Here is a 25,742-nt window from a genome sequence, read left to right on the forward strand (position 1 = left end):
AGGAACACAGAAGGCTCAAAGCAGCTTGAAAGCACTGCTCCCCTTACTTTATCTGAAGATCAGAGAACATTGTTTAGTTACTCTGAGGATGCACTTCACAGGTCTCCCAGAACAATTCCCTGGTTTCTGCGGACAGCCAGTAATCAACAGTACTTCAAGCTCTAAAACAGGAATTCAAGGAGCATGGAGGAAAAGCAGCCATACACAGGCTAAGGTACAACTATTCTGGCAGTGCTGTACCACTTCTACTCTCCTTGCTCTCCAGAAAGGTATAGATCAAGAGTCATACAAGAATATAGCAGGACTATGAAAAATATTTGGGTCTTTGGAAGGTTCATCTAGGAAGAAAGTTCAGCTTTTGCAGACTTGAAAGTAAGTGGCAGGCATTTCTCTCAAAACAAACTGGTAAGTCACAAATTCCTACACAGTTAATCTTCCATGTCTTTGATACCTCCACTCTTCTCTGCTTGGCACACAAAGGGAAAGCCATCTACCTGCCAGGTCCCTACAGCTAGCAGCAGCTGGAAACACCCCATACTCTTCATACAGGCCTTACCTACTCTGTGTGCGTAGTCAGCACACCACAGAACGAACCCCTAAGAGGGACTAGGTACAGGCCAGCTTTGTTTATATCTGCATAAGCACCAGATCACCCCAACCAGCAGCTAATTTTACTGTTATTAAGTCTGACAAGACAGGTGTACCAACCTGCAATAGTTCAGCTGTTTTCACTGTCAACCCTGTAATCTGCTGCATTCGTTGATTCACCTTGGCCACAACAGGATCATCATCTTCCTCCAGCCACGAACTAGCGTAAGAGAAGGATTGAAACATTATTTTGGAATACCAACCACAGCACCGCATTTCCCAAGGCAGAAGGATCCTTCTGCCCCAAGACAGATAGCTAAGAGCCATTTACCATGCATTTGTTGTGCAAGCTCTTGCTACATGCGAAGCAGTTCAGCTGTAGGTAGCAGGTGACAGCTGTTAAGCACAAAAACCTTAAAGCTAAACTCTTCTCTGTGCTTACCTTTTTGATACCCTGTAGCTAGCCACTGTAAGGACACCAGTTTTGGGATCACGTACTGTGGCTCGTGCCAGCTGTGTCAAAAAAATCCCAAGGGGAAAGAAACACATCAAATACAGGTTAGAAAAAATTTCCTCTCATCTTAACCAAAATCAACACCTGATCTGTCCAACTTCAGTGTATCACTGGATGAAAGTTATAGCTCCAACCTAGAGAGGTTTTTTTCCTATTTCTGCTCAATACATGCAGAAACAAGTGCAATCCATCACCTGCATTTGATCCTGGAAAAAGAATTTGACTGCACAAGCCACGATATTCATTAAAACCATAAGTACTGCTTGCTAAAGAGGTTCTGAAGGTACGTTTTTTAAACAGCTGGGGTCAGTATTAGCAAGAAGTAACAACAACAGAAGCTCACAACATACAAAGCCCAAGGCAGAAAACTCCTGAAGGCAACTCTCAACATTACCATGCTCAGATTTTCCAGTTGGAAGATGCCTGGAACATCTAATGCACAGAGACAGTTTGAGTTGTTACACCATGAAGGTAACTCTGCAAAAGCACAGCTCACCCATACACTTTAAACAGTAAGTAACACATCACCATTAGGTCACATCATATTTGTAGGACAATTCTGGAACTTGGCAAGACTGATTATGTTTGCTGTAGCGTCAAAGCAATAGACTACTGCCAGCATAACACAAGTCACTTTGGTTTTACATTTGCAGCCGAGACCAAGAACTGGGACAGTCCTTTTGCAAACTCAGACCACATTTAAATATAACTCCTGCAAACCACACTTTAAATCATGCCTCCTTCCTTCCACCTAACTGTAGGTCACAGAAAGCCTTTTTATTTGCATTTTCTTCAGAACATGCAGTCAATTATTTCCTTCATTTTTCCTCAGTTAAGTCTCCAGCCAGCTTTACAATCCATGTCAGCTGTCTTGTCCCTATACAAGAGTTCCTGGCACAGCTGTTGCTGTAATTCTGACTCACTGTTATTTTGTTCCAGATTTCTCCTGCATAAATCATAACAGAAGAGCTGGGCTGACTGAATGTTGTTCTTCACTCATTTAACAAAGCATAGCTTTTGTGATATAATTTAGCTTCCCAAACTTTTCATTCTGTTGCATTTTCAAGCTTGTATACGTTTGCTTGATTTCTGCACCTAGCATTTGACCTAAACAAATCGGAACTAAAATAAGGCTGGCTACATTCATATTATTACGTATCTCCTCTTTCTGATAGGCAGGCTTCTTTAAGACATATAAGCTACACCTCACTTGTTATAACCAACTGACAAATGTAAGGCTTCCTCTCTCAGGGTGGAGAGTGCAGCCTTACAATAGTAATTTGCTGGGCTTTGAAGAATCATCATAACACACTGGACTGGTCAGAAGCTTTACCCAGTCTTCCTCTTGAGAGTTTACATTTAATTCAGCATGTAGTCCATTGGCTTTTCCTTCTGAAATTCCATATTGCTGAAACCCTATAGCAATGAGTTTGAAGATATTCATGTGTCTCCCTCCACACTTTTTTGCCTGTTCAGCCATGCCTGTATTGCAGGGAACAGCCAGAATTTTGGGAATCTGGTTCTTATACTTTCAGGGCAGACCTGTCCCAATGCTACCTACACCAATGAAGTTAAAGATTTTCTTGACCCTTCCCAACCAGCTCTGATGTATTGCCTGAGAAGTTGGAACTACTTTTTGGAATTGGAGAACAAGTGATTGCATTTTGCAAAACAAGCATGAAAACCAACTTGAATACAGCTACTCTCAATCACATACAGATGTTGTTTCTCTACAAAAAGTATTGGCAGTGTAAACTGCAGATAATGTTAAAGTTCTTGGACCCCAAAGTAGAAATTTCTTGCAAATACATTTTAGAACAAAGGAAGTGCTCATCTTTCTGAGCCCAAAACTAACACACTACTTCAGAGTTCTGTCAAAGCTTCCATGATTGCTAACTAAAATTTCCTGGCTGAAATTAAGCTATATTTATTAAGGACCATCTCATTACAGGACTTGCTTTTCCCATTCTTTCAGTAGTACTGCAGAATTTAAAGCTATTCCTGCAGCTGAGCTATAGATTTAGAAAAAATCCCAACAAATTAAGACAATGCTTGCTTTGTGTGAAAACTTTCATCTGAAGCTTAAGACCACAATATTTACCTATTCTTACAGGAAGTGGTCCCAGTTCTACACTACATAGATTATATGAAAAATTCCTATGCTATTAATAATATAAGCAAAACTCAGTGAGCAAGACTTAAGATTTTCAATAAATCTTTGAATAAAAAGGGAAAACTAAAAGAAAAAATCTGTCTTATTTAGAATGTCCTTATTTTGATAAAATAGATTGTGATACACCCTATTTGAATGTTTCCATTTCATCTGAAGCTCTTGAAGTTTTACAGTATGATGTAATAGGAAAAAGTCTCCATTTATGGAGGTGAGAGTCCTCACTGAGACAGAAGTGTTCTGCCAATACTCCCATGGCTGGCTGGTAGTCATAGAAGTCCAGCTTCACAAACATCCCAAATTATTCATGTTCCTAGGAAGCATCAGTTTCTCAATCTAACTATATGTTTACATTTAGAAATACATACAGAAGGGTAATTCTTGACTGGAACTTCAATATACCACTCTTCATAGCAGTAGCTAGAAGAGTTATAAAATGAACTATTCATCTATAAAAATAGAAGCCTTTCATTTTACATGCTTGTTAGACCTGACAAAAAAGGTGTAGCATCTACTACTGACCTCACACTGCTACACTTTTTTGCCAGAAAGGAAACAGACAGGAAATTCCACCTCCAGAAAAAAAATCAGACAGGGTAATTACTAGCTTTGCATTAGGTAGCTGCTTTTTTATTGTGTGCAGTCATTAGAATTCACACCACAGGTAACTGGTATTGCATCAAAACTAGGGTTGCTACTCAAAGCTACTGCGTTTGAGTTGAATCTACACTTAGCATGCTGAAGCTGTCACATCTGTTTCTCTGCTGCCCAGACAGCTACCTAGGTGGAAAGGTCAGAGCTAAGTGCTCCAAGTACTCCATCCTTCAAGTCCCAAATAGGAAATTATTTAAGAGCACAAATGATTTCTCCACTGTGTTAACTGTATCACATTTCCAATGAGCCGTGTACAGCCTCAGGAGAAGACCAGAGTTCCACTCATGGATGCACCACAGCATCTAAAGTGCCTGCCTCTTTGCAGGTCTAGACAACAGTTTGAAACAGCAGCAGTGGATTCCAGGTTACCTGAAGCAGGAAACCAAGCCTCTAGATATTCTTCTAGCACAACTTAAAAACCAACACATTGTTTCTTTCCACTTCTCTTCGAATTTAGGCTTTTTTTAATTTTCATGTGAAGTTTGGCTCCATTTCAAAAGGCAGGCTTCAGGTATATTGGACATCCTACTTTATCATTGTCGGTCAGTCATCTACCTTTTCAGGTCTAGTGCCTAGTTTCCTAAAAGGTTTCTAAGCCAGTTACTGCAAACTTCACATAATTAAGTGCAACAATGCATAAATACCTTCAGGAGCCTGGGCTTTATGGTCCTACATCACCAGGCAGTTTCAAAATCCTTCCCCTTAGGCTCACAGCTGCAGTGTATCATCTGTAGTATGAAACCAGATCTTTCAAATCCTTTGCCTAGACTTAGCTAACAGAGATTAAAGCATGGAATTAGCAGTCATTAGTGATATGGAAGAGGGGAAACTTACCCTTGGCTTAGCTAGTTGTTTAATTTTCTCAATTTCTTCATCAGACATGACATCATAGTATCGTACAATATGAGGGCTATCCCATTCATCTTCTTCCTTAAAGGGAGCTATGAGTAAATGAGGGTTTCTGTTTCCATCGTGGTACCTACAAAAGAGCCTTTTCTGCCTTCGAGGTGTCTGAAACAAAACGCCAAACAAAACATCATTTGCTTAACCACTTTTCATGAACTTAAAAACAGGCAAGACAAAAAAGGAAAGTGAGCTTCATTCCACAAACACTGTAAAAGTCATCAGCTGACTAGCAAATTTAAGAGGTAAGCATGAGTGATTCTGCAATTTACTGCAAATAAAAAGCAACATATGCCACTCAAGATACCACTGAGCAACATCCAACACACTAAAGTTCAAGAGAACTAAATCATAATAGGTTACAGATCAAGCAAATAATTGCACAAACAGCCACCTGTAAATAAAGTGTGGTTCTTATGATTAAGACTATGCAGATGGAATAAATTTATTCCTTTCCCTGCACTGTGAATTAAAGCCACGTTTTCAAGAAGTAACAGAGACTGGCTGGTCAAAATAGTCACTGCAGCACAAGGACACGTCTAAGATGCAAAAAGGAAGGAACAACATGATTCCGCAAGTGTGGCAAAGCATAACCAACTCTCAGTGGAAAAAGTATATTTACAGCCAGCATTTGAAATGGCTGAGTAGGCAGACTGAGGAGAACCAATCAATTTTCAACCTTGAAGAGTTACAGTTGAAAGCTGGTTTTCTGTCTAGGATTAACAGCTAAAGATAGAGGGGCCAAGACAAAGTACAGATCTCAGCCTGGACAGAACTACATTTAATTTTTTCTTAAAAAAAACCAGTTTCACAAAGAAAAAACTTAACACGTTCCACCAAGCTTGATCACCCTTATGCAAAGGCAGCATAGTCAGGAAATTTTTGCCTTTCTCTTACCATTTTTACCCCTTCACCTCTGCAAAGGGCCTCATAGATATCACGCTCTGGCAAGTAGTCAAGAGGCCTCTCATAGGCACCACTTTGCACCACTGGTTCTGTTGTTGTCACTGTTTTGTTTATTGACCTCTCTTTCTTCTCTTCCTCTCTCTCCTTCTCCAGCAGCTTCTCAAAGTACCGCAGATTACTGCCTGCTCTCTCATGAGTACTGTCTTCATTGGGAGAAAAACAGACAGAACCAGTGAGGTATGTAATCTCAGGAACTGTTAACACAAACAGGTCTTTGTATCAGAGACAACTACAGTTCTCCCCTTCTTAAAAGCATTATCAGGCAATCAAAGGCATCGGCACCGGGAAATTTCTGTCTTTGCAGAGGGAAGGTAGGCATAGTGTGCAAAAGAATCTTTTCTGTAAGGATCTGTCACAAAACTTGTATTCTGGGGGGGGGCAGAAATAACACACAAATCCAAATGGTTTTGGTCTTCAGACACCTCCTTTTCTTTCAGCTTTTCTGACCAGTTCTACCTAAATAAGCAGATCATGAAGCTCATCAGCAGAGATCAAGCTAGTCTACTTGTTGCACCCCTCCCTTCCACCATGCTCCTCATTCACACTGTGCAAGCATGCTTTAGCCAAGGACTGCAAGGGAGTCCCAGCCACAAACTTCAGTCCCAAAGACTTCCTCACAGTTGGGAAGCTCACAGGTATGCATTACCACTTTAGCAGCCCACCCACAGCATCCACCTCTAGATGTCTGTAACAGGCTTATATGGGAGGTATCCTGGATCACTACCATCATTGAACTTATTAGTGATGTATTAATCATGTTAGTTGAATCAATAATCATCATCAATAGGTCTTCACCCAGCATAACTAAGAAGGAACAATTTCCTATCACCAATGCGCAACTAACCCAGAAGGCCACTGAAGTAAACACTTAGTACAGCTTAGGCTAATAGTAGCCAGACGAGGAAGTTGAGCCCAGAGCAGAGAAAGCTGCTGCCCCCAGAGGGGACTGCCAAGTCTGTTCCATTGTTTGGTGCGGATAAGGATTTGGATTCTGCTGTCAGTGCTAAACCCTATTGCAGAAGGAGCTAGATTCAATACATATTCTTATTCTTCTAGATTCTGATTTATGAATTCCAATGCCTGCAGAAATTAGACCGATACATATTTTTCAAAAGAAAGGTTTCAACCACACTCAGGATGCAACTAACATCTAAACTAAGAACGACAGCTGGTTAAGGAAAAAACACAAATACATAACACAGCAGATGTTAACTCTATGCAGGAAGTAGGCAAAGCTGGATAGAAAGCAAAGTTTATTTGCTTACCCAAGAAAAAGCTAGAAACAGACCTGAGAGAAAAGGAGGTTTTAAAAAACTCAACCTGTTCTAAATATTCAAAAATAAATTCTTTAAGATGTCAAGTAAAGTAGTCTTTCGGCATCAAAAAATACCTGCACTGAGGAACGAAGAGGAGTATATGAAGTCAGTAGGACTTTACAGAAGTTACAGCACACTGCCCAAGTCTGTGGTAGTCTTGATCTCCACTCTAGAAACTCAAGACTTAACCGCTACCAAACACAGTGTGTCAGTGCACTGAAGCAAAGCTCACAGGTACTGCAGTCAGACACACATTTGGTCTTTGGGTAATAACTGCATGGACTGTAAGTCAGCTTGCTAAAGTTATTTCATGCATATGTAGAATAGTTGTCTTTTCCAGGACCTGTGTTTATTATAAGTCACCTGGCAGGATATCCTTCCAGTCAGCTCACCAACACGTATGGGCCATGACTGCTCTTGGCTCTGTTGCTGGCAATACTCCCCAGTGCTAGGATAGGGTGTCTTTTGTTCTTACCAAGGGATATCAGGCGTCTGGTAAACTCCATGGCTCTGTGTAAATCCCCAAACTGGAAAACAGCATAGCTGAGATAATCTAGGATCTCCACTTTGCTGACTGCTGTATCCTCCCCCTCATCGTGTTGTTTTAAGGCTTGTTCCATCCAGAGCACTGTGTGATAGTAGTCTCCATCATTGTAAGCAGTCTTCCCCATACCAAAGCAGTCACCAACTGTCAAAGTTGATCTATATTTTGTTCCTAAAACCAAAAGGATAGCTTTAAGCAATCCACACAGAAGCATCTTTGCCTTCAAATACATGGGCGCATTGAGGAACATCCATAAATACACATTTTCATCATCCAAAAAGGCTTCTAAAAGACAATACTTTCACAGTATTTTAGGTTCTGTACTGAACTGATCACCCTCAGAGTTAAAGATTAAATTCTATCCTAATTCTGTGCATTAATTCCTTTGGAAATCGAGACATTTAACATAGAAATTACAGCATTAAGCTATTGAGTGTTCTGTTTAGACAAAAGCTGAGCAGACTAGCAGCTTAACAGATTTTACCGAACCTACAAATTAACACCGGTAGATGATCAGAGAAGCCTGACCAAATGCAGGGCTAGCTTGTCTGCTCATTACTGGAGATGGGTATTTGTGCATAAGAAAGCTGATGGCTATTAATACAAACTGTGTATCCATTTGATTAACTGCACTGATTTCTGGTTGCTCCAGCTCAGCAGATACACAGGTAAGACTTAAAATTAAGTTCATTGTTAATAACCTAAATACAACTAAAACTATACAGTCAGCTGCTCTACCTACACTTCAGCAAAGCCTATTCAGCTTGTAAACAAGGTGTTGCTACCAACCATAACCTGTTTCAGTAAGCCTCTCATAAGCAGCAACAAACATTTATCAGGACTCAGCTGCCAAAACACTGAAGCATCCCAATATACTATGCGCTTTCCAAAACATCTCTGTGGCAAACACTATTAATCCTCATTTCACAGATAAAGAGCAGAAGCAAAGTTATTCAACCACAGCCTCACTGGAAGACCACAACGAACAAGAACAGAGCCAAGCTTTGTAAGAGCCAGAGCAATGAATTATGGAGCAGCTCCCTCCCTTGGTTCATAAGTTATTTGGGGCAGGAAATATCCATGGTTATCTGCTTACACAGCAACTAGCACAAGAAAGTATGTCATCCTTTGTTGTTTTGGTATACCAATCATAAAAGCCAGCATTTTCTTTTAAGTAATACTAATTTTAAAAAAACACACTACTTGAGCTACACACTACTGCAGACCATAACTCTGGCTTGGGTAGGAACAACCTCAAAGTTGTTCTCAAAGCACTGACGTAGATAATGTCCTCAAGAATTGAAGCCACACAGACACTCAGCATCACAGTTCTTCCTCGCTACTGAAAAAGAGACTTCTGGAGAGAAACACCTTCTGCAGAGAGCTTGAGGATGTTACCAGTTCCTTTTAAAGCAGGAGACCTTTGTGCACTTACCTGGTAAGTTTCCTCGAGAGAGGGTTTCAGGATCCAGTTTGTATGTGTCCTGCAGGCGCATCAGAGCCTTTGCAGCTCCAGTCTCATCTTCTTCAGTTGGAAAAAACTGGCGCTGAATTGTCAGATTTGTAATAAATCCTTTGCAGTAAAAGGGAAAGATGTTACTTCCAGAGTTTAGATAAATATCGGTACCAGATTACCACAGAAAAGGAAACACCTGCTGTGTTTTGGGAATTGAGATTCGAATAATCCAGATTTTAAGTGTCTTATTAGGCTCCCAAGTTATAAACACAATGCTTTCTGTCCCATTAAGAAATACAGCTCACAAGCAAAAGATAAAGGATAAATAACCAAAACTCTTAGCTTTCTTGTGCCACACAATTACCAAAGTACAATGTGAATCTATGATCTTCATTTTCCCGTAATCTCTTTCTAGCATGAAAGCTTAAGAGCTTTCATCAGTTCTCTGGAAATATCGAGAGACAACTGCAGATCCTCATACTGGACAATGATTTCAGATTCTGTACTCCAACCTGTAAAGCCACGAGAGCTTTCAGGATCTCAGCCCAAGGGACACAGACTCTGATCCAGGATCCCCTAAATAGGGCTACAGCCTTACTCACTAAGAGGCTTTTAAACTTGACAAGTAAAACCAGATGACATTTAGAAATAAAGTAAATGAACTACATAAACATATCAAGGTTACACAGCAGGTTGGTTGGGTAGAAGCAGGGCGATTAACTGAAGGAAAACCACCCAGGCATTTCCAGCCCCACAGCAAGCAGAACTAGAAAAGGAAGCCTTTAGAAAAAGAATTAATGACAAAAATACTCAATAGAATTGAGTATTTTATTTCCATCTAGGATGACTATTCCAAAAGGCAATAAAAATCTTAACTGGATAAAACTTCCAAGTACCTAAACTTTAGCATATGCAGAATACAAAGGGAAAACCTGTGTTCTGTCCGAAAACATAGTCTCTTCTCCCTTACTTTCAGGAATCCAGTAAAAATAAACCTCCATTTAAAAAAACAAAACTGTGGAAGCAAATTCAGGCAGACACTTTGACAATGATGCAAAACCAAAGATTAGTGCTGGAAACATTTGATTCAGAAGGCTAGGTTCACCGATAGCAATTGTGTATTATCCTGTTATCAACAGACCAACTACAACATCTGGCAACTCCAATGCTGGGGCTGATATGAATGCCTTCAACGATGCAGCATGGGTCTCATTTTGATTCTTAAGTCTTACATACTGATCAACATGGTCAAAAAAAAATGATCATGAAAATAAGCAACAGACTGGGAAAGGAGATAAGTGAGTTTTACATATAAAGGAACATAAAGCTCAAGACTAGGCATAAAACAATAGTTGTCAACATAGCCAACAACTTCAGCATATCCTATTCTCCCCTTTTTCCCTTAACAAAACAAGTACCAGCTTGAGTCCTGGCTGAAATGTGTTTCAGTGGCAAGTTTCACTCACTTGGGTAATGTGTAAACAGGAGGCCAGTCATTAGTTTAAGTTTCAAACAAGCTTAGCAACAATATTTAAACCACAGCCGAGTTCACAGCTTTTCAGAATATAAGCAGCAACTGTGTCATAAGGCTACCTCCTGATATTTTCCCCACTTACCATTTGTTGTATCCTGAAGAACTAGGTTTTCCAATTCCAGCCAGTCTGTATTTAAACGCTTCACCAGCTTATATGCATTTACAGGATGTGCCAGATACCCTTCTGGATCAGAGGTCGATTTGCTAGTCAGTATATCCATTTTTTCAGCCCAGCTGGAATGGGAAGTGTATACCTCAGTCTGAGAACAATTTACAAATGCACACATTCCTTCTTAAGTCATTCCAATTACACAGCTACAATCAATTTATTGCTGCTTTCACCATCATAACTACCTCTCAAGCTTTCAACTTCACAAAGATAAAGCGAAGTACAACTGATTTGTAAATTACAAGTCTTTCTTTTAAAAGGGATTTGTTTCCCTGCTTACTACTTCAAGCCTTACTACTGTATGCATGCATGTCACTTGCAATGAGTCTAGCCATTAATTTTCAGCACAATACACTTCAGAAAACAATGACATAGAGCACACAATCACCATGACTGTCATTTATCTATCTTAGTAAAAACATAAATAAAACTCCAAGAGCTTTTTAGCTTTACAGAAACTAAATCCTAAACTTTGGTTTTCAGACTGGAAACCCTCAGAAAGTACAGTGGCAGTGCTGTCAGCCACCCAGATTACACTGTTGGTCACAGCTTTGAAGCAGCAGTTAGTGGGAAACTTCATCCTCTGGTCACAGTACATTTGAACTGCCAACTACATTGCTGATGCTACAGTGAGAATTTCTTCTATTGCCCTTCATATTATCCCTCAACACAAACACCTGGCCAAGCTACGTCTTCCTCTGATACTCAACAGGAAGAAAACACTGCTGAGATAAGCTAATAACTGAACATAAGTCCCCTTTGATCATGTAATCTCAAATTCAGTAAGCCATGAATGAACTATGGTTACAAACAACTTCACATAAGCACAGATAAAATATTGTCAGACTACCTAGCTTCTTTGTATGTGATGCTGCAATAGAAAACAAAAGATTCCAGAGGTCCTTCGCAGGGATATCAGATCATCTAACAACATACTTAAGACCAGTCTTACCTGCACTCCCTTTTTAGACTTTCACTGCTCCTAATATTTATTTTGCAAATAATACAGTCAAGTTCTAGCCTCTCTACTCACAACACAATGATTTTGAATTTTGGAAGTAACACACAATGCTGAAAAGCGTTACTATATTCAAATGATAGAATTTAGCACCTCTGTTACCAAGTATATGCTTCACACACTAGCAGGGTACAAGGACTCAAATACTGACGCAGTGATAGAATACTCTTGCTTACAAATACAGCAAAATACAAATCATCTGAACACTTAACACATTAAAAAAGCATTCACACACGTCAATGTTTTGCTCGAAAAGGCAGCTTTTCAAGAAATTAACATCTGTGTATATACAAGTGCCAAGGCATGCCTATCATTTCACTGCTCCATAGCCCCATCCCCACCCTATAGCCCCAAAGGAAGATCAAAACACTACATATAGCCTGGAGTTTAGAAATTTTTTTGAAACATGGCTCCATTTAAAGACACTCAGCTCTACAGCACCTGGACCTCATTTATACTAGTGTCACGCCCTATTAGATACTACTTTCAGCTCAAGAAAGCATGAACAGTCTTCCCAAGGGACACAGAGAACACTGATTGTCAGCAAGAGCCTTTCAAGTGATCCAAGCAATGAGGATAATGTCTCAGATGTGCTGTAGCCAGGTCAGCAACTGATGGGAACAAGGCAGGAAAGCTGTCCCTGAGGGGAAAGCCAATACAGGAAGGAAGCTGGGGATTCAGTGCATGCTCCACTAAATGCAACTGCCACACTTCACCGTAAGCAGTGCCAGTGCTGTGAAACAACAGGCAGCACAGAGCGCTGGCACCCAGAGGCATTTAACTCACAAGTAGGCAAGGCTCCTCTGACATAAGTAGTCTTCTCCACAGGAGCACTGTAATGGTACAAGGAAAGGGAAAAGTGGGAAGAGCCCAGCAGGCAGTTTCTAAACAAGCAGACAAAGTCTAAATGACATCTGAAGCAGGGCTCCTTCTCTACAGGTTTACGGGAATAGATTACAACCAAGTGAGTACCTATGGTATCACTGATTCTGAGGAAATACTAACAAGATCCAGCAGCAAGAAGTAATGACAGAAAGCTGTAGTGTAATCAAACACAGATGAGCCATTTTGTCACCCTTCATTATGCAAACCTCTTCCCCACCTTTTAATCTGAGAGAGCTTGGTCTCTTCTGCTCTGATATATTCCTTTAAAGACTGTACCAAGTCTTTCTCTGCATAAATCAGGTCTGTCATTTGACCTAAAAAACAAGAGTATGAGCAAATGTTAATCAGACCTAAAAAAGTAACAGTTTCCAACAGCACAGAAGACAGACCTTAAATGCTCTAGGGCTATTAAAACCACCACAAAGAACAGACAAATTGAGGGTGTGCACTTCAATGCCTGTAAACCACAACAACTATTTATACATACAGGTCTGGCATTTAAATGCTTCAAGAGGCTTTTAAAATCCCAGTTTCAGTGGCTTACATACCTTTGCTGCAACTGCCTCCAAATAACCTTTAGTATTATAATTGTATGCAAGCTAGTCAAAAGAAAGGTTTAGCATTAATACAGCTATTGAGTCAAAGCAACAAAAGATCCAAATAGTTGCCAAAGCATCTGTTCTACATATGGATACAGATTAGGTCACACTAATAAATTGTTAGTGTAACCATTGGCATCACTTAAGGTTACAGCTTTTCAATATGGGTAACTGTGGAAACACAGCCTAACATGAAGTACAAAGGAATTTCAGACTAAAGTTTCTAGACTGCCACACATACTCTCTCCTGATTAGCATTAGTGGAAATTGCTAGCATGTCAATCCTAATTGCTATGACAAATTTTGCTTTTCAAAGACCAAACACTGAAAGACCGGATGAGATTTATAAATGCAGCCACAGCATTAGTTTCAGCATTCCACAGTAATTATTAACGAGGCATGATTAAGCAGATGGAAGTCAGCATGCTGTGCTATTTTCAGCATTAGGAAAGGTTCAGAAACAGCTAAGTGTAAAGAAAAGGTGACTCCTCACAGTAACTTTGTACAAAAAGCTACTTAGGAAAAAGAAAACCAAATAATACACGTAGTTAAATACTGTTTAGCCAACTCCAGAGCACAGGCGCATGTGCTGGAGCTCGGTAGTGAAACACCATTGCCTTGCTCTGGCTGAGTGGTTCCACACAGTGGTGCAAAAGAAACCACTAGCAGCTTTGAGTTTTACCATTCAGAAACACAGCTCCACCAAGCTCAAAGCATATGTTAGAGAACAGCCAGTTTAGTTAATCTCTAATATCCTTGCGGGGGGTGGGGTGGGGGGGTGGGTGGGGGGGGGTGGGGGGGAACTCCCCACAGTATTCCACAGGAAAATATTAGACCAAGTCACAGCAGAAACCTCTGTTGGTGTTTATTTTATTTCACTCTACCAGTCATACGTGGTTGCATCACAGCCATTAGCACACAAGAACTAAGTTGTCATAAAAATAAATTTTCAGAATTTATAACAACGTAATTCTTTGGTATTTATTCAAGTCTTCCAAAACACACACAAGGTAAGGGGGATATTTTTTCCTTCTGACCCCTCACTCTAGATTTTTGAGAAGACAGGAGATCTCAGGTTCTGTGAAAGAAAATATTCCACATATTTATCACTTCAATTATTTTCATAAATCAAATTCAGAACTGCACTTTTTACCATAAGGTCTGTACTGTGTTCAAGTTGACAACAGGTGCACATTTCTTAACACAGGCACTGTCTTAACTGACAGAGCCCCTGGAGAAGCTTGTATCATGTTGCTCACAATGTGCTAAGTTACCCACGTGCAAACAAATTGCACTGATGCAAAAACTGCAATTCGGAATAGCATCAAGGATGCAGCAGAGTAGCTTTTCCTAACATAGATAGTGTTTGATAGGGCCATATGAAGAAAGCCATGTGCTGCAACTGTAAACTTCAGTTTTTGCAATCACATTAACTTCATCACAACATTGTGCATTGGTTCCTTCCATACCTATGGAGGTGAAGAACTCTGCTTCTGTGTGCCAGACCAGGAAAATGCAGGTAAAGAACACCAACTGTAGCCAGGGCTTCATCTTCCAGATTGCTCAAACCTGTAGCAAAAAGGAAAAGGAGGGCTAAAAAGGACTAATATTTGTGAGAAAAAAATCCAAGGCATTATTCTTCCTCTTCAGTCATTTCACCATCATGAAAATTATTTAGGTCCTTGAAAGACTGAATTCTAGTCAGTAAAGCTTGAAAAAGTCTTCTTTGACCACAGAAGCTGTTACTTAACACATTCTCAATGTGTAACCAAATGCTCTCTGGTATACTCTTTGGTATTTACATTGAAGACACTGCAGTCCACAGAAGGTTTACATGACAGAAGCAATATATTGTCCATTGAGACACTGAGAACAAAATCTCCTGCAAGGGCAGCTCAGTGCCTTCCACGTCATGCACAATTATAGCTGGAAAATAGGAGAGTATGAAAATTTGTATTGTATTCCAATAATAACAAAAGTCTAAATTAAATGGTCAGACTTCTAGCATACTGTGAAGCTCAGTTACTGTCTAGAAATACGAACAGTGAGACAGCCAAATAGAGAAATATAGCATTTTGTAGTGTGGAAGTGGCAGCAGTGGTGGGAGAAGTTGAAATTTCCAGCTCTGCTTATTCGAGATGCATCTTTCCAGCACATGGGCCTCTGGGCACAACCCTTATGACTTCTGTATTTCAAAGGCTGTGCCAGCTTAGAAACCTAGCCCCTTGAGATGGAGGCTGAAAGCAAGCTGTCGTATTTCTAAGAGCACAACCCACATAGGACATGGAAGGGAAAGTCTGAGCAGACAGGCAGACAAGGTAGTAGCCAAGTGAAGTAAGGGATGCAAGGTTTGTACCGAACAGACTCCTGGGAGCTATAATTCCCCTGGTAGATCTGATGGCCAGGACTGCCTCCTACGCAGAATTTATGAGGAGCCTGCGCTGCACTTGGATCAGCCCACAGCTCACTGGAACCGCCTGTTCACTGATCAGGAACAGCCACCACAGCCAGCCCCCACATACAAGCACCGCTGCTCAGCAAACACTGAGCTGTCAGAACACCCATGCACGCAGTGGCAGAAGGATGATGACAACTGTTCGCCTTAATTCAACAAGCAGTTCCTTTCTCCTACCCAACATAACTGGGTAAACTGGTGGCTGGAAAAGACCACTTGCAACTTGCTCTGACTCCAAATACAGTAAACAACCTGCAGCTATTTGGGGCAAAATAGCATCACAAATCTGATGAGAAAGGAGGATAGAGCAGAGAACAAAAGGGAAAAAACACAGAATACCCCAAAATTTCAAGCAGTGCAGCAAGTAGGAAGGTATTAAAATAAGATAATTCTTGAACAACTCTAGCTCCTTGTTCCCTTGGGGCTCTATATATCTATCTGCCTGCACATCATGAGACAGAAGTGAAAGGTGGTTATCACCCTTTCCTTCTGGGTTTTTAAGCCCACAGCATGATAGCAGCCCTCACCCTCAGCTGAGCTCACCAGTGCCAAGGATGTAAACACCAAACACACCATCAGTGATCACTATCATCACTAAGACATTAGTAATTACTCTGTTCTCTGCTATTTATTATCACATGGCAAGGTGATTATTTTTTAATTATTCTTTTGATTGCTTTAAAAGACTGCGTGAGGAATCATGAACATTTACCACAACAGTTTGCAAGCATGAGTAAGCAGGAAAATGTCTCATGGCATCATAATAAGTATTCTCCTTTCTCTCTTCTGTTTCTCACCCCCCCTGCAAACCACATATTCCCAAACTGCTTGTTTAAGTTAGTTCAGAACTAGTACACGGGTAATCTGAGAATTGAGCAAAGCTGAATGAATAGTACCATGCAGAGGTCTGCCAATACTAAAAGCCACAATAAGTGATGTAGCAGAAAGCACAGCAAGTCAAAAGCACTTGGGAAGTACATTAATTTGGATATATTAAGCCACAACTGTCCCATCTGCATAGCCTGTCATTGTTTCGCAGAGTGGTTTTTTGGACGCGCTACACAAAACCTGGCAAAACAATTACAAGGGATTTTTCCCTCTTAAAACAGAATTCTACATTCTCTGCTCTACACCTCCCCACCATGTTCTCATGGATGAGGACATCTGCCAAGAACACTTACTACAGCTAGCAGCTTGTCTTTATAGCAGATCTTTAACAGCTTTTCCGTCCTACTCAGATTTACTTGAGTCAATAAACAGAAACCTCAGTAAACACAGAACTCAGTTCTTGCTTGAACAAGGACACCTGGCTGCAGGGTTTTCAAATTGTTTGTACACATTCTTTTCACAGCTGTTACTTGGAAAACCAGCACAAATAACGAACTACAGGAGGCTGAACATAATATTATAACCACATTCTTGGACAGCACAAGCATGTGTGCATACACACACGTATGCATGCCCACCCCACCACAGCTAAACCATCTGCTAACAATGAGGGTAAGAGGCAGAAGGGACATTAGCACCTCCTACCTCTAACTGAGACAAATGTTTATAAAGCCACCGTGTTTTATTCAAACAGAGAATGAAAGAACTTAGTTGCATAGAAATGCCAGATAGGAAGTCTGCGTAGCACAAACAACCCACATTCCTGGCTTTTTTTCAACAGCATCTTCAAATGACTAAGACATCATGCTGGACAGGTGAATTTAGGGTCTCCTTTTATTAAAGGGATACTTACATGGTAACAGCAACATCCCTCTGCAACAGATTGCAAGCACTTGTGCAGAGCGGCTGGGCTCCATTCAGCCTTGGGCTGCAAGAACCTCCCCACGCGGGAGCTGAAGCAGGCAGTTCAGGTTGCTCTGAGCTGGGCTTTAAGAAGGCCCAGGACAAGCAGCACAGTGCCCTGGCTTGTCAGGCTACGGCAAGTGCCATCAGCATGGGGCTCCTAAGGCCACACGTACCTTTGAGATGAGCACGTACACCACTGCCTTACCCGCAAGACAGCTCTCGCTAATGAGAAACTGTCCCAGTAACACTGATAGAACTAAACTTCTCTGCATACAGTAACAGATACTTAACATTTCGCTCCTTTCCTTCCCTTGAATGTGCCAGCCAGCAAAGCTAAAAACCAACCAAATGGATATTGTACAGACACTTCTTTAGAGTGTGAGACCTCAATGATTCATTGCTCCCACTGGAAAGAGTGCTGTCAGACTTCAGAGAGCACTGGCAGAGGCGAAAAAGGTTCTTCTAGACAAAATAGACCAGGATGGAATTTTTTCTCCACAAGTTAGACAGAATTCTTTATTAAATAAGCTTTCTAAAAAATCCTATTCAAGAAAATAAAAACATGGATCTGACCTACAAAAGTTTCTTGCACATCTACCAACTTTATCAGTTTCTCATCCACCCCAAATTTCATATCCAGTCATGGCGGATTCAAGCCAGCTCCCACATGAGCCAAAGGGAGGACTTTTTTCAGGTCAGAAGAAACAAGAAGCTATTACTCATCCAGTCACTTCAGGGCTCCCACTTTTGATCAAACTGATAGGATGCAGTCTCCTTTGTATGCCACAGAACAAGAGCATGACCCTCAGAGCCCTCCTTTAGACAGCAGGCAGCACACCTACCCACATAAGCTGAAGTTAGAGACCCTAAAAACATGAACTTTTCTCTCCATCTTCACCCCACAAAAAAAGACTCAGCAAGTACCATTCACAGTTGGTACAACTGTGTACAAGGGAAGTTGATTTGCATTCTGCTGCCTTTTAAAGTGACATAATAGTAGCAGCATACAGGATAGGTAACCGAAGATGCAAGTTGTGCTATCTCATGGCTGATTGGGAATTGAACTGACGGGAGTGAACAGATAAGGGTGTCCTCAGAAGACAAAAAACAAGTCAGAAGAAACCCTCCAATTGCCTGATAGCCTAACTAAAAATGGACTAACAAAAACAAGCCCTTCATCCAGGCTCCAGATTTGCACAGACTTCTCATGGAGGAGAATTAAACTAAGTGGAACATGACCAGCCAATGCAGTCTAAAGAAGAAAAGTCATACCCCTTACTGTTGCATATTGTGGCAAATCTAGCCAGTGTGACTTGCTGTATTGTGAACTCTCATTTGGATCACATTAACTCCAGAAAAAACCCTGCAGTATTTCTTCCCTCCGCTACTTAGACATGACAGCGCTCCCTTTGCTATGGGGCTTCTCCAGGGGAGGTACAGAACTGGGGTGTGATTTAGCTGCTCCAAACTGCTACCAGCAAAGTCACCTTCCTTTCCAAAGACTGGGGGGAGCTTCAGAGGGTTAATTTCAGCCCCTGTGAATGCATTTCTTCCCAAGTCTGTATTCAAGCCTCCAACCCACAGAACTCAGGTAACATTACCTCACAGCCACTCCAAGATAGTAATACAGTTGGATAACAATTAGAACTTGTATAATTGATAGATCAGAAGTGAAAAAAGAACACTAAGTGTGCAATACTTCATTAAGCCTTATGAAATTACAGTCAAAAACCTAAGTACCATTGCTGGTCTGCAAACTGCCAGCTCACCACATCAAAATGTTACTAATACTGAGCACAGTTCACAGCAGGAATCACTGCTCTGTCAGTATCTTAGGTCATCAGACATTCTCTGTGATGTTTCCTTCATGACAAATTTTAATTACTCCTAACAGATCTAGTTTTCTATTTCTTCCAGGTTTTGAGTGGGGTTTCTGGGTGTTTGGGGTTTTTTTCTTTTTTTTCCCCAGAGCATACAGCAACGGTTTCCTCCAAGCACCTGAGGTACACTACCATTCCCTAGTTAAGATTCCATTCTTACAGACCCACACTTTGCTACAGGGGAAGAAGGTTTGCTATGCAAAGTATTATAACTAGATACTGTCAAAATCTAACATACCATTTTTGTAAACCATCAGGATGCAACAGCCTACAAGCTGATGACACAAGTAAGGGTTACAGCCCATTTCCTCTTCTGGTCTTGCCTATGCTATTAAAAACACCTGGAAAATCACTGCTAAAATGCTGTTTCCACATGTATCTAAATTTAAAGTATCATGGCAAAATCTAACAAGCAAATCACTACTTCAAAGTCACATCAGGCCACAGATTGGCTCTTGGTGCACATACGGCAGAGGCCCACATGCCAGGCTCTGAAGAATGGCCCATCCTCAAACAGCAATTTGAGGTTGAACTCTCAGATGAGAGAAGTCCATTTGAGACTTCTCTAAATGCCACTGCTTTCTACCCTGTCTTACTGCTTGCAGACACAGCATGAAGTAGTAACAGTGCAACTGGCTTCATTCCCTTTCCCCTCCCCAAACAATGGAGTTTCAAAAGCAGGCAACAATCTATCACTATTGATGGCTGTAGATAAGGCTAATTATATTTAAGTGGAAAATAGTACAAGAAAACCTGCAAGATTGCTTACATACTTTTTTAGAGCCAAAAGATGGGCTTAATTGTAAACAGATCTTCAGGACATTGCCAAGGACAAGCTTCTCTAAGAAAAGCAGTCATAAAAAACCATCCAGGTTGAAGCAGTTTTTCAATTCTTGCAAATTAGCCTGATACATTAGTCAGGAGATGCCTGGCACATTGTGGCAGCTATAAAACTATTTTAAAAAATTATTAAATACTAAGGAAACATTAATTTTATCCTAAGAAAGCAACCACTAGCTGAAGACTTCAAAACAAGTAATTCGGAGCCAAAATTCATTATCCACATCAATTCAGATGATCCATCATTCAGCTACTCCTCTGACCCACAGAATTTTGGATATAAACGCCTGTCAGTGCCCCACTCAGACTGCCCCATCATATCTCAAACCTCATGTCAGGATTCACACCACCACCGGTGCAGCATGCAGCTAGTTACCTTGCTACAAATAGCTAGCTCTCTGCCATGCCCAGGGAGACATGAGAGGCAGTGCTCCCTTTCAATATTAGGTGCCTCCTCAGAAGCGAGTTCTCTCTCCTCCATCATCAAATAACTGCTTCCCAGCTCCTTCTCCAGTACATGTTGCACTTACTGCTCAAATGGGCTTATGCCAACATCACTACCTTGCTTCCCAAAGGGTTTAATGTGCATCTGAAAACAACTGTAATTGGCTAACAAACAATACGGCACAATTACCTTGTACTTTTCAAGGCAAGCCAAAAGGAAGAAAACTTGTCCACCTGCACACATTAACAAGGATACAGCACATTCATGCAAAACTGTATGAATTTCTTCTAATATGGGACAACTTGTGCCATACTTCATTATAACAATCTTAAATTAATCATCTTGATTAGCTCCCAACAGTTAGGTTTTTTTGAAAACCATAACGAAGAATGTTTCTTCTGCACTCCAGCAGGCAAGAAAATTCACGCTAGTCTACAGCACAGCAAATCTGCCTGCATCTTATTCTGCAGTATCTGCAAGCTCACCCCCCATGAAACAGCCTAGATCAAATCCCACAGTCACTGAAGATGGCAAAACTGCATGCTCTTTTTCCACTAGAGCTTATTTTTTCAACATTAAAATTTAGACTGCATTTTACTTTGCAAATCCCATAATTTTAATATTACCATGATATTTAACCTTCCACAGGCTCATAATATTAGGGAAAATATCCTCCTGTTCAGAAATAAGGGGGGGGGGGGGGGGTGTAGGAAAAGGTCTACTGTCAGCAAACTGTTTCTTTCAATGAATATCAGCAATTTAATTACAATCAGACATTATCGCAGAGGTGCAGGGGTTGACTATTCTGAAATCACCCCAGAACCTGCCCCCTACGATACACTGCATTCTCATTTCTCAGACATATTGAAAACCATACAGAAAAATCAGAACTATTCATAGGAAAAACATCTATGTTTACAGCTTGCTTCTTTGGAAGCTTGCCAATATGCACAGCATGGAAATTATAAACAGACTGGATTCCTGACTTCAACCTAGAGCAAAAAACTTCTTACACTAAATGGTAAATTGTGCTCCCTCTGCTGTTACTGTCTTTGAAATACATAATCATACTCTGGGCTCACACTTCCTTGCACTGCTTCCCAGAGCATGATCAGCTACACTAAAAAAACAGAAAATCAAGAAATTATGGCATAAGCAAGAAGCAAAATTCTTGTCTCTTAGTGTCACAGCAATGCCAGTTTACAGCTGTAGAATAATGTTCTGCCTGTAAAATATGAGTGGCAGTTATTGGTTGCTATATATGTTTTCAACGTACCTGTGGGATTATTTCCTAGGTCCTTAATGCCAGCAAGCTGAAGTATTACCCTGGTAAAGATGGCTGTGGTGGCCTCTCAGCTCAGCTTCACCCGCACAGAGCACCTATAAAATTAAGGGGCCAGAGGTTTTGTTACAAGAATGTCTCCTAGGGAAGCCTACTTTCTGTACTGCTACAGAACACGGGTGATGCTGGGCTAGGAAAACCAAACACCACAGAGTTAGCTCCAAACATTGTCTTTATTTACACACCGTCTTTCCTTCTTGCTTTCAGGTTACAAGGGCATTTTTTGCTGCTTGAAATAAACTTACTCCTGTCTGGTCAAAAGCATGTTTTGCTCTACTGTGCCCCAGCTGAGCTGTGGTAACTAACTTTGACACCAGGCTGCTCTCCACTGCATTTGTACAGCCCTTTTCCACCAAGGCTGCACTGCACCCGCCGCGGCGGCCGCCTGCGCCCCCGGCCCGTCACCCCAGCTCAGCTGCGCCCGCTGCCACACACATGGACAAGCATGTTTGGGAAAACAAATCTCAGGTTAAAACAGAATGAGACAGGAGCAGAACAAGCAGATTTTGAACACCTTTGTGAAGCACAAGGCACCCTACACTCTGCCCTGCGAGCGTGCAGCTGGCAGCGCACACAGCCAGCAACGCGGCGGGCACCGGGACCTTCCCAAGCGGCGGCATCAGTCACCCCACACCCCAAAGGGCAAGGAAAAGGGGAATCAGCCCTGCCACGTTTTGGTAACGATAACACTTCGAACATGTTGAGAAAAACCCGGTAATTTTTTTTTGTTATCTTCGGCTTTTTCCCCCAGACAAGGGGCACGGGCAGCGCCCGCCGCCTGCCCACGCCGCTGCCCGGGGGGGCCCGGCGAGCACAGAACCGCGGCACCTGAAAGCCGGGCCCTCCTTCCCAGTCAGCCCCGAGCCCGCTGCCCCCACGGGGCCCGACCCCCAGCCCGGCCCCGGCTTCCCCCGCTCTCCTCAGGGGGGGCCGCCCGCCCGCCCGGGGCGGGGGGGGGGGGGGAAGCCCCGAGGGGGCTGCGGCAGTGGCTCACCCGCGGGGGGCTACAGCCCCTCAGCGCTGCAGGGGGCGGGCGCTGCTTCACCTGCGGCCGCGCCACCGCCAGCCCAGACACCCCGGGGCACCGCCATCCCGCCCACGCCCCGCCGAGCGCGGCGCAGCTCACCCGCCAGCCCGCAGCCCTGCTCGCCGCGCTTCTAGAACCGCCCCGGCCCTTCCAGCCGCGCCGCGCCCGGCCCCGCTCCTATTGAGCCGCCGCCACGTTTGAAGCCCCGCCCCCAACCCCGCCCCTCCTACCGTAATGCCGCCAGTAGCGCCGCACGCGCCTCGCCGCCCCCCGCGGCGCCCCGCGGCGCCCTCCGTCACCTCAGGCCCCTGGGGCGCGGCCGTGGGGCCAGGCCCGGCCTGGCGGCGGGGTGTTCCCGGGTTAAAAGCGGATGTCACTGAGAAATAAAGCACCTGTAAAGCCTGCTTGCTTTCTAAAAACCGCCTGCCTGACTCTGAAAGCCTCTTCTGTGGGGTCGCGGTTGGAACCGGCTGCGCTGCCCCTTGGGCAGCTGCTGGTCTCCTCAGGAGAAGGAAAATGGAGTTTACAAGGGACATGAGAAGATGATGTCCGTGCTGGAACATGACTGGGGTGTACGTGTGGGGAAGGGGCAGCCCTGGAGCCCCGCGGTGGCTCGTGGGCCGAAGCCCTGGGCAGAGCTGGAACCAAGCCAGAGACATTGTGCCAGCTCCAGAAGGTCTGGGGTACTGTTTTTCCCCTATACAAACAGATGTTCACACCAATTAAGAGCAACCATCACCCAACATCATAACCATTTCCTTGGCCAAAAATAACTTCTTTTCAATATTGAGTCAGAAACCAAATGAGACCATACAAGACACCAAGAACAAGCTACCTCTGGCTTTCCAAATCCACCCCCCACCATCACAAGTCTGTTCGCTGACTGGATATCTAGCAAAATGTGACTGAAAAAGCCAGGTTTGGGGAGATGACTCACAGTATCAGAATCCATAAAGAAAGTGGAAAACGGAAAAAAATATCTAACATAAGGTTGTAATTTCACTGAAGCTTTTAGAAAAAAAAAAAAAAAAAAAAAACACACAACCAAAATTGCTGATATCATAAACCATAATAAAAGGGTCTGGCTGTGCTGTCACCAGAACGTCCTAACAGAGCTCCGAATGTTACACATACATACGCTTTGTATCTTAACATTTATTTGGGTGAAATTAATTTCCATCATATATTTAGAAGAGATTCATTACTGTCAATGAAAGAAGCAATCTGTAAGTCTGTGATGGCACTGCAGGTATTAGTACATTTTAGAGACTGTAGAAACAGCACGTCTGCAGGGACAGTGATGTGGTGCAGAGCTGGGTTTCTTAGTTCTGATGCTTCTTTTTTAACCTATTTTTAGTTTAGACTTTTTGCTTTTATGGAGAAATAGATGGTTTTTTCCTCTGTTTTAGTGGAAGGGACTAAAAAATGTGTGTGTAAATGCATATTGCGTTTGCATGGCTAGGTTTTGGTCATGGGGGGGATACAGGGGTGGCTTCTGTGAGGGGCTGCCAGAAGCTGCCCCCATGTCCCATGGAGCTGGTGCCAGCTGGCTCCCAGATGGACCTGCTGCTGGTTATGGCCGAGCCTCTCAGCCAGGGGAACTGGAAGTGAAATTGTGCCTGGGAAGAAGGTAGGGGTGGGGGGAAGGTGTTTTTAAGATTTGGGTTTACTTCTCACTATCCTACTCTGATTTGATTGGTAATAAATTGATTTTCCCCAAGTTGAGTTAGTTTTGCCCATGACAGTAACCAGTGAGTGATCTCTCCCTGTCCTCATCTCACCCCATGAGCCTCTTGTTATCTTGTCTTTCCCCTGTTGAGCTGAGGAGGGGAGCAACAGAGCAGCTTTGGCGGGCACCAGCCTGAAGCCAAGGTCAACCCACCAAAAGAAGGAACACGGGGACATATGAATCTGCTGTCTTTGCTCATGTGAATAACAAGCTGTGCAGTCCTTTTGACTGTATGTATAGACCATATGATATAGTCTTAGCACAAAGAGCATTGTAGTATTTCTAAATACTACATTAAGTGTTAGCCATATAAAGTTCCAATTTTGCTTTAGCTCTCTTGGCTTTGAAATTCTTTTACATGAAAGTGCTGGGCTTGCAGAGTGGCCTTAGCTGACACCAGGAGCATGTCTCAAGTTAAAAACAGCTCCTTTGCTTCTGCCTCTGGAATGAGGTTGAGAGATTTCTGATAGAACAGAAGAAGGAAGAGATACTAAGCCACGGTACAGGGAGATGAGGGGGAAATGGCTGGAGGTAGTTTTTCAACATCTGATTCTACCAATCCAAGTTGATGTCCCTTCAGCAACAACCCCAGCTGGCACCTCAAGAGCTATGACATGGAAATATGGTTTAAAACCAGGAGAATCAAGCATTCTGTGAGAGTTTCAAGCACTTAACCTCCTTAAAAGTGGAGTCAAAATCCTTTTGCAGAGAGCTTGGCTGCCAAATGCACACACAAGTATTTTTGGATGCTCTCTTGTCTCTCACATTACAAGGTGTTTGTCTGAGACCTCAGCAGAGGAAATATTAAAACTATCTAAGAGGACTTACATAGTGTGGTATAGTATTTCCCAGAAAACAAAGCACTGAGTCAGAACGGAGGAGGCAGGCATATGTCTGGATACAGAACTCTTTCT

General features: G+C 42.4%; 1 protein-coding gene across 4 annotated transcripts in view; it reads right to left on the reverse strand.

Moving 5' to 3' along the window:
* Positions 1–23,325, reverse strand: part of P4HA2 (prolyl 4-hydroxylase subunit alpha 2) — an 82,285-nt gene extending 58,960 nt beyond the window's left edge. For all 4 annotated transcript variants that reach the window (XM_080400459.1, XM_080400460.1, XM_080400461.1 and 1 more), the window contains exons 1-11: positions 23,199–23,325; positions 22,007–22,110; positions 14,786–14,885; positions 12,935–13,031; positions 10,728–10,879; positions 9,091–9,228; positions 7,587–7,826; positions 5,727–5,938; positions 4,761–4,937; positions 1,031–1,101; positions 709–808 (exon numbers count right to left, since the gene is read on the reverse strand). In XM_080400459.1, the coding sequence (XP_080256585.1) occupies positions 709–808; positions 1,031–1,101; positions 4,761–4,937; positions 5,727–5,938; positions 7,587–7,826; positions 9,091–9,228; positions 10,728–10,879; positions 12,935–13,031; positions 14,786–14,867 (1,269 nt within the window). In that variant the 5' untranslated portion in view covers positions 14,868–14,885; positions 22,007–22,110; positions 23,199–23,325. The remainder of the gene's footprint in view (positions 1–708; positions 809–1,030; positions 1,102–4,760; positions 4,938–5,726; positions 5,939–7,586; positions 7,827–9,090; positions 9,229–10,727; positions 10,880–12,934; positions 13,032–14,785; positions 14,886–22,006; positions 22,111–23,198) is intronic.
* Positions 23,326–25,742: the final 2,417 nt, after the last annotated feature.

This window comes from Falco punctatus (genome assembly GCF_963210335.1).
Source record: "Falco punctatus genome assembly, chromosome: 8".
In the NCBI taxonomy this organism is placed as follows: Eukaryota; Metazoa; Chordata; class Aves; order Falconiformes; family Falconidae; genus Falco; species Falco punctatus.